The 10,263-nt window shown below is 35.5% G+C and overlaps 1 protein-coding gene across 1 annotated transcript; it reads left to right on the plus strand.

Annotated features, from left to right (window-relative positions):
- Positions 1-5,556: 5,556 nt before the first annotated feature.
- On the plus strand, positions 5,557-7,245 carry LOC133261216 (olfactory receptor 2D3-like). The gene has a single exon (XM_061439730.1). It carries the CDS (start codon positions 5,563-5,565, stop codon positions 6,484-6,486), a length of 924 nt encoding a protein of 307 aa, XP_061295714.1. The 5' UTR covers positions 5,557-5,562; the 3' UTR covers positions 6,487-7,245.
- The last annotated feature ends 3,018 nt before the right edge of the window (positions 7,246-10,263 follow it).

The following is a 10,263-nucleotide window of genomic DNA, read 5'->3' on the forward strand; positions in this document are numbered from 1 at the left end:
CACAATGGAGTATTACTCAGCCGTTAAAAAGAATACATTTGAATCAGTTCTAATGAGGTGGGTGAAACTGGAGCCTATTATACAGAGTGAAGTAAGCCAGAAGGACAAACATAAATACAGTATACTAACGCATATATATGGAATTTAGAAAGATGGTAACAATAACCCGGTGTACGAGACAGCAAAAGAGACACTGATGTATAGAACAGTCTTTTGGACTCTGTGGGAGAGGGAGAGGGTGGGAAGATTTGGGAGAATGGCAATGAAACATGTAAAATATCATGTAGGAAACGAGTTGCCAGTCCAGGTTCGATGCATGATGCTGGATGCTTGGGGCTGGTGCACTGGGACGGCCCAGAGGGATGGTATGGGGAGGGAGGAGGGAGGAGGGTTCGGGATGGGGAACACATGTATACCTGTGGCGGATTCATTTTGATATTTGGCAAAACTAATACAATTATGTAAAGTTTAAAAATAAAATAAAATTGGAAGAATAAAAAAAAAATCAGAATCTCAAAAAAAAAAAAAATCAGGTTATGTATTTTCTTGCTATTGTGCTGTTTGAATGAATGTGTAGAGATTAAAACTGAAGTAAAATAAGTTTTTTTTTATAGTATGCACTTTTGTTGTAATGCTCAGAAAGGTATTCTACTACATGAGATCAATGGATAATTACCTTATTTTTAAATGTTTAAGGTTATTTATATGTGTGTATCCATGTGTAATGAACAGACACATATCCTTCACCCTTCTGTAATGTTTTCTTTGTAATGAATGAAGTGGACACATTTCATTTGTTTGTCAACTCTAGACATACCTCAGAGATACTATGGGTTCGGTTGCAGACCACTGCAATAAAGTGAGTATTGGAATAAAGTGAGTCATGTGAGTTTTTTGGCTTCCTAGCACATATAATAAAAGTTATATTTACACTAAACATACTAAAGACTATTAAGTGTGCAATGACATTATGTCTAAAAAACCAATTTACATGCCTTAATTTAAAAATACTTTATTGCTAAAAATCTAACCATTATCTGAGTCTTCAGCAAGTTACAATCTTTTTACTGGTGGAGGGTTTGAAATATTGTGAGAATTACCAAAACATGATATAGATACACTAAGTGCAAAAATGCTTTCTGGAAAAAGTGGTGCAAATTGACTTGCTCAACTCAGAATTGCCATAAATCTTCAATTTATTAAAAAAAAAATGCAGTATCTGCAAAGCACAGTAAAGTGAAGTGCAATAAAAAAAGGAATGCCTGTGGTCAATTATTCCAGCGTGATTTGCTGAATAATATGTGCTTTACTGACTTATCAGAAGCATTTACACAATTCTTGCACAGCCTTTGAAGGTTCTATTTCTATTCTGATCCAGTGATATATCTTTCCATTTTTACATTATTCTAATATTATTTTCATTGTTACAATTTGTATTGCTTGTACTGTATTATCATTGTAATTCATTCAGGTTTTTCATTTTAAATAATTAAATTTTCTTTTTTACTTAGAAAATGCAGACTACGTTGTACAAATCAAACAATACAGACAGGCTTAAAAAGTAAAAGTGTGATCTCAGTCACTTGCCCTGCTCCCTCAAGAATTCTACTTTCTGGGGATAATAACTGTTAACAGAATAATTTCTATTGGTCTATAAATCATGTATACAAACTATTCTTCTATAGCACAATAGACTTTGTAAGAATCCTTAAATATGGTTATTTTTATTTTTTATGCTTGAATTTTGAGAAAAAGCTGGGTTCTAATGTTAGACTTATCTGACAATAATTTCCCTTTTAGACTTTCAGTAATAAAGGAGCTTTTAAATAGCTATAAGTATATTTTATTATGTCAAACTCTAATAAGTTAGAAGATCAAATTATCAAAACTGATTAATGCATTTGAATCTTATTATTAGGTATTTGACATTTTATTTACTATTCTCTTCACTTTCATATATGTTTGGAAATTTCCATAGTAAGACTTTCAAAAAGAGAGAAAAACATGACTAAATCAAACTATTAAGTTTGTCTTTGCCCTTCATTCCATATACCTAGAAGCCTCTCATCATTCCCTATCATATTTGACCTTAACATTGAATTCTGCTAGCAACACAGATCCACTTCCAAAGGATGAACAAAGGGCAAAAGAAAGAAAAGGGTAAAAACAGGGAGAAGAAGCATTTTCCTCACTCAGACCTGGCAGCCATGTGTTACTATGCTTTGTCCTTAATTTTCCTAATCTTTCAGTTACTTCTAGATTACAATCCCATTACTGTAATGGGATATTATATAATATTATGGGCTAGCTTTGTTTACTGTCCTAATTTCTTTAAATGGTTTGTATGTTATTTAATGTTTACATAAGCACTATAAGATATGTATTATTAATCTCATCATTTTGCAGATGAGGAAACCAAGGCACAGAAAAGCCAAGTAATTTGCTATTGGTCACACATCAACCAGAAAAACTAGGATTTAAACCCTGTAGTTTAACTGCAGAGCCCCAACTGCCAATCCGTGAGTTATGCTGTCTCCTGACAAATGGCAGCAGCCCATGAGCAGTTGACTCTCACTGTAGGAGAAATGACTGTGGGAACACAGATATACCACAAATATACATGTATACACAGATACACACACCCATTCACACTCCATTTAAAAGTTTAAAATTGTCACACATACAAAGTGTGACAATTTATGTATTTATGTTATACAGTTATATATAATTGATTTTGTAAGTCCTTTATATATTGAGGGTAATTTTAAAATTCTGTTAAAGTGTTTGCAAATATTTTCTCAGATTTATTTATTTTAAATTTTGTTTAGAGTGGCATTCTGATATTCTTAAATTGCCAGTTTTTTTTTAAATTTTTTTTATTTTATTTTTAAACTTTACAATATTGTGTTAGTTTTGCCAAATTTTTCTTTATGATTTCTTTCTCTTTGTGTGTACGTGTGTGTGTGCTTGTTTAGGAAAGTTTTTACTACCAAAGATTGAATAGACTGATAGATAAATCAAAAAATAGATGGATAATCTAATTACATAGAAAACTAAAGTGTTTTTAAAAATTAGATAATTCAGTTGGGATTAAATATTGCTTATACGACCAGTCCTGGGTGTTCATTGGAAGGACTGATGCTGAGGCTGAAACCCCAGTACTTTGGCCACCTCATATGAAGAGTTGACTCATTGGAAGAGACCCTGATGCTGGGAGGGATTGGGGGCAGGAGGAGAAGGGGATGACAGAGGATGAGATGGCTGGATGGCATCACCGACTTGATGCACATGAGTTTGGGTAAACTCCGGGAGTTGGTGAAGGACAGAGAGGCCTGGAGCGCTGCAATTCATGGGGTCGCAAAGAGCTGGACACTACTGAGCAACCGAATTGAACTGGTACTTACATTATATGTATGTATAAATATGTTTATATAAACATGTATGTTCTAAAGTTAATATCCAATTGTTCTATATCATTTAGAAGTGATACACTTCAGATGCCACATTTGTAAAATATAAAATTTTCATACATACTAGGAAATGTTTCTGTTCTATAATATATTTACTGGTCAAATGCTTTATGCCAGTTCAGTACATACAATATTAGTAAGGAAGGAAATTTTTATTATATATTTTTATCTGGTTGGATATGTTTCCTCTGTTCCCTCATTTTTCTTTTCCACACCTCATTTTCTACTATAAAATTATGAATCTAGAAGAAATTAAAAATAAGTTTATTAAATTCCAGACTTCCCTGATGGCTCAGAAGGTAAAGCCTCTGTTTACAATGCAAGAGACCTGGGTTCGATCCCTGGGTTGGGAAGATTCCCTGGAGAAGGAAATGGCAACCCACTCCAGTACTCTTGTCTTGAAAATCCTGTGGATGGAGGAGCTTGGTGCAGGCTACTGTCCATGGGGTTGCAAAGAGTCGGGCATGACTGAGCGACTTCACTTTCACTTTATTAAATTCCATTACAAAAATCTGTGAATTTGGTTGGAATTTCAATGAATTTATGGATGAATTTGGATGAAATGAACATCTTTACAAGATTATGTTCCATGTAAGTCAGACACAACTTAGCGACTGACTGAATTGATGCATAAAATTAATCTGCCTATTCACTTATTCAAATATAATGTTTCATGGTTTTCTTCACATAAGTCTTTGAATGTTTTTTAACTGCACACTGTTAAGTTTAGCAACTGTGAAGGAATTCTTTTTTTTACTAAAATTTCTACTTATTTTTCGCTTACTCATCTTACTAAACTTGCTTTGGATCCTTTTGCGTTTTTTAAAGATGTACAATTAGAGATCTGGAAATAGTTTTCTCAATATTTTTCCTTGAATTCTCTCTATTGTCCTTTAGGCAGGACTCCTCAAAATGCTTTAAAATATGTTCAAATATGCCTGTTATTTGTGTGCCTATAAATATGAGTTTGAGTTAACTCCAGGAGTTGGTGATGGACAGGGAGGCCTGGTGGGCTGCAGTCCATGGGGTCACAAATAGTCAGACACGACTGAGTGACTGAACTGAACTGATAAATAGCTCCGCCATAGTGGATGAGCTCTAAAACCCTTAAAATGGAGAAAGTCTGTGGATTTATCTTCAAGGAGTGGAGAGAACTGGGCTAAACCTTAACCTTCTCTACAACCAGTTTTTTAGTAGGAAAGGAACATAATTGCAGAATATAGAAAGGGTGACAAAGGCTTAGAGGTACCAGTTTGAAAATTTCTGAGTCTTTGTTTCATCATCTGTATTTGGGGGATAATAATAATTAACTCATGGAATTAAGATTTAAAATTAAAAGGATAAAGAAACAATAATGACTGGCCCCAGGAGAGTGCCTGACACATGATAATTAGAATGATTCTTGCCAAAAGGCTTTGTGCAAAGAGAGAGAAAAGAGTGTTGAGGACAGAATAAGGCATATTTAAAGGACACCACAGAGTACAATGACCAAAGAGGCAGCTATTTTTACTGATGCACCTCAGCGTCCTCCTCACATTGAGAACAAATGACAGATGAATTTGTTTAAGGGCCGGGATTACAAACAACAATATCTTCCTTAACTTCCCTTTCCTGGCTTCAGAGCACTTGTTTAGGATTACTTTGTAAATATAAAGACAAAAATCTGCCTTCACAAATGTTGTCAGTTTGCAGCATAAAAATCTAACTGGTTTAAAGCAACTGCAGTATGTTTGTTTCCCAAATTTATGTAAAAGAAAGGATGCACTGTGAGCAGCTCTTAAAATCTTCTCAGAACTATGTGTAGTCCAGCCAAGGCTCGGTCACATAGTATATTCAAGATGATTGCTGGCTCTCTGGTTCTACTGAAAGATTCAAGGGCAGAGAAAATCAGAAATGGATTTCAACTGTCAGAACTACCAAGCAAAAAGAAAACTCTTTCTTCTAACATATGGAAGCAAATAAAAGTTGGAAGTCAATGGCCCAGTTTTGTATATTGATTGATAAAATACTTGTTACTCAAATAGTTTTTAACTGATCAATATGTGCGTGCTTTTTTTTCTTGGTGTTGACCTATAAAGAATATTAAATATTCATGGAAGAAGGAAACCAAACATATGTGACTGAATTTGTCTTCCTGGGCCTTTCACAGGATCCACACACACAAGTCCTGCTCTTCTTCCTTTTTCTGATCATCTACCTGCTGACTGTGCTGGGAAATCTGCTTATTGTTGTGCTCATTCACATAGATTCCAGGCTCCATACACCCATGTACTTTTTCCTTAGAAACTTGTCCTTTGCTGATCTCTGTTTTTCTACTACTACAGTTCCCCAGGTGCTAGTCCACTTCCTAGTAAAAAGGAAAACCATTTCCTTTGCTGGATGCTCAACACAGATAGTTGTTTTACTTCTGGTTGGGTGTACTGAGTGTGCACTGCTGGCGGTGATGTCCTATGACCGGTATGTAGCTGTCTGCAAGCCCCTGCACTATACCACCATCATGACACATCGGGTATGTGCCCAGCTGGCCACAGGGTCCTGGGCCAGTGGAGCATTTGTGTCTCTGGTGGACACCACATTCACGTTGTGTCTGCCCTACCGAGAGAACAATATCATTAACCATTTTTTTTGTGAACCTCCTGCCCTCCTGAAGCTGGCTTCTGCAGACACCTACAGGACAGAAATGGCCATCTTTGCAATGGGTGTGGCCATCCTCCTAGCTCCTGTCTCCCTGATCCTGGTCTCCTACTGGAATATCATCTCCACTGTGATCCAGATGCAATCTGGGGAGGGACGGCTCAAGGCTTTCTCTACCTGTGGCTCCCATCTCACTGTGGTTGTCCTCTTCTATGGCTCAGCAATATTTGCCTACATGAGACCAAACTCCAAGATAATGAATGAAAGAGATAAAGTGATCTCTGTTTTCTATTCAGCAGTGACACCCATGCTGAACCCCATCATTTATAGTCTGAGGAACAAGGATGTCAAAGGGGCTCTCAGGAGGGTGACTGCAAAATAGTGTTTTTGAAAGTGGGAATCTCTGATTTTGATGACAATTTTAGGTATGTGGAGAGAAGTGACTTTTTTATAAAATTTTCCCATTTTCATTCCATTCCTACACTTCTGTTTTCTTCTCCTGTTTTCCCACGTCTTCTCAAATAAGTTCAGCATATTGCCTAATCAAGGCAAGGGACCTTGATAGACACAGGAGAGTAATATAGAAAGGAAAAGAAGGGAGAAAAATATAGGAAGAAAGGGAAAGAGAAAAGAAAGGAAGGAAGGAAATGAAAGGTTGATGAATAAACAGTCACTACTCTTCAAGCCCATACAAGCTAATAAGGAAATCAAAACAAGTAGACAACTGTACATCAAAAAAACAAAGATGCAAACAAAACTATCACAAATACAAGATTGTATTTCTGGCAAATGGATTCATTTTCTTCATACTTGCATGCATTCATCAAATATATTTTGAGTACATCATATATTTCAGGTATATTTCTGGAAGATCAGGCTATAGATGTAAAAAAAATAAAGTCTTGATGGTGTTATATTTCTAGCATAGCTTAAAATTCTCATTTTAACAATATCTGAAATTTTAAAGAGAGAATATTTAAGGAACAGCAAATGGCAGAATTTTTCTAAGAGTATGTATATGTTGAGGGAGAGGGTGGGAAGATTTGGGAGAATGGCATTGAAACATGTAAAATATCATGTATGAAACGAGATGCCAGTCCAGGTTCGATGCAGGATACTGGATGCTTGGGGCTAGTGCACTGGGACGACCCAGAGGGATGGTATGGGGAGGGAGGAGGGAGGAGGGTTCAGGATGGGGATCACATGTATACCTGTGGTGGGTTCATTTTGATATTTGGCAAAACTAATCCAACTATGTAAAGTTTAAAAATTAAATAAAAATTAAAAAAAAAGAAAGAAAATAATGAGCTATAAAGACGAAAGTAAGACAGAGTCTAGATTGAGAAATACTCTTTTTTTTGTACTGAAGAATTTGCCCAGCACATAATTCTGAAAATGCTGAATATGGGTAATTTATAAGACAGTAATAGATAGTGAGGATGAAGTTAAGAAAATGAGAACTGTGGCACTACTTTATGCCTTGGTAAGGCATTTATAATGTAAACCATAGTTTTACGTATTATGACAAAATGATTCCTAGGTCCTTTTTTGAAAATATTGTTCAATACACAGTGGGGTAGGGAAGTTGATCTTAGGAATCTCCTTTTGTAATGAGTCCCAAATGATTCTTAAGCACACTAAAAATTGTACACTGCATTTTAGGTAATGGAATGGCTTTTGTGGAAGCAAATTGTATCATTTTTTGCTTAATACCTGATTCATCCATTAGGCTGCAAATTCCATGGCCGTAAAAACCGTGACTGCTTTGTTGATCTCTATATTATCATTTATAGTAAACTATCCAGCCATTGTTATTGCTCAAGAAATACCATTTTCAAATGAATGGATAAAGCTAGAGTTTAAAAGAGAGATATGGGCTGGAGAAATAGATCTTCAAGTTTACTGTAAATAATTGCAAGTGAAATTTGACATATCTCAGGATATATGCCAAAGGTTTTAATCAGAAAACCAAGCTTATGCATTGCAATCTTGAAGGAGTTATATTAAAATGCAAATTCTTGGTCCTATTATAGACCACAGGGGTGGCAAAGATGGAGGCAATACAGATGTTTTGTAACAATATCCCAAGGTAATTCTGAAGTGCAATCGTGGATGAGATGTGATGTTCAATAAAGATAGTGGGAAAGAATCCAAGACAGAACCTTGCAGTTACTAACATTTCAAGGTGGAAGTATAGCCAATGAAGTCTGAGGCAGCAAGAATCAGAGAAACAGATGGAATGTCAGATGTGGTGAGAGGGGTGACCGTCCAGGAAAGATTTCTCAAATGACTCAGAGTTTTATGTATTATTGATAAAAGCCTATTGAATTCATCAATTTTGTCATTATTGACCTTGGCAAAGATTATTACAGCAGAATAATTGAATGGCATAATTATAGACTTTTGGAAATCATACAGAATCAATTTGTGAGGAAGCAACTTTTAAGTTGAAAACTGAAGGATGAAGGAGTCAACCAGATAAACGTGTGATGGGGGATGGGGTGGTGGTGGTAAAAGGCTAGAATCCTTTTCTTTTTACTAAGAGAGGCTTTTCTCACCCCTAATATAACAAAAATATTATATGTTATCTTCCAGTTCTAGTTCTAGTTTTGATACCCCAAATCTGGATTCACCTTTTGGTGGGTATCAAGTCAAAAGACACACCTAAGGCAAAGTCAAGAGAAGGAAGGATTTCTTGTTTCTTGACTTTTCTGTATTCTTTTGCTCCCTTAAGATCATTAATTGCTGAGACCTGCTCAAGGGCTAGCAATATGGCCAAACTTAGAGCACAAAATGGTTTAGGTGAAAAATGGCTTCTTCCTATGTCAAGAAAGCCATGCCTGGTTCTCTTTATACAGTGATCCCCTACCTTAACTGCTCACAGTTTTCCTTTATGTAAAATAATACTATTTGCTTTAGCATAGTAGTCAGCACACTTTTTCTGCAAAGGGGTAAAAACTAAATACATTCAGGCTTTGCAGGCCATACTGTCCCATCACAGCTACTATTGCAGTGGGACAGCAAGTCATGGACAATACAAAAATGAATGTGTTCCCACACAACTTCCCTGGTGTGTTTACCAGTCCCTGTTCTAACACATAAATCTCAGATCTCAGTGGTTTAACAAGCAGAAGCTTATTTTTCACTTACACAAATTCTAGTTGAGGGATGGAGTGGAAGATGTGTAGACCTAGGTTGACAGAAGTTCTGCTGTTTGCAGGTTTCATGGTTATCTTGCATGTCAATATCCAGAAAAATGAAGATTAAAAGGTTTTTCATTGGCAGGCTTTGTGCCTTAGGAGGAGCACACATCATATTCCACTGGTTGAAGTTCAATCACATGGTCCCACATATGCACAGAAACAAGAGGGACATGAATCTGGGGTGGGCAGCCTGACATTAGACTGTTTTAACCATTAGATCTTAAAAAAATCTGGAATTTATTTTAGGAGAATATATATATATATATATATATATACACATATATATATATATATTCATGTATTGTGAATTAATATGTTACTATTTTCTTAAATATTTAGCCAGTTTTTCTAGTATCATGGTTACTCATCTTTTCCCATTAATATCAAATACACCATAAAATACACTAAATTTCAATATGAATATTGCCTATTTATCAACTACTACACTTTATTATATTTCAATTACTGTAGTTTTAGTTGGTAGGACATATCTCTTATATATCATCTATTCTACAATTTTCTACTTCTTAGCTTGTCCAAATTCACTTTTTAAAATGCCATTAAAGCTTTGATAGTTATAAATTTGAATTTATAGGTTATTTAGCAAAAAACTAATATATTGTATTTAAATAAAATAGTAATCTTTGTATGTACGAACATAGCATATTCCTTTATTTCATCAGTGAAGATATATACATGCACTTACATGCATATACATTGCTATTGTAGAGACTCTTCTACATCCATACCTCAATTTTTATGGAGAAGAAGCTATGACACACACATAGCAGAGTCCATGCTCTCACGGAATTTTCATTTTGGAAAGTGGAAACAGAGAGTGAGCAGGTAAACCAAGGTGTAAGAAAGTTTTGCATGATAAATACAATGAAAAAAATTAAAACACAGAGTGTGATAATGCCTTTTGGTTTGGGTGCATGCCACTTCAATCAGTAACC

This window comes from Bos javanicus, chromosome 15 (genome assembly GCF_032452875.1).
Source record: "Bos javanicus breed banteng chromosome 15, ARS-OSU_banteng_1.0, whole genome shotgun sequence".
NCBI classification, from domain to species: Eukaryota; Metazoa; Chordata; class Mammalia; order Artiodactyla; family Bovidae; genus Bos; species Bos javanicus.

Excerpts from the sequence above, each read along its gene's own strand:
- LOC133261216 (XM_061439730.1), top strand. The coding sequence starts at position 5,563 with ATGGAAGAAGGAAACCAAACATATGTGACTGAATTTGTCTTCCTGGGC.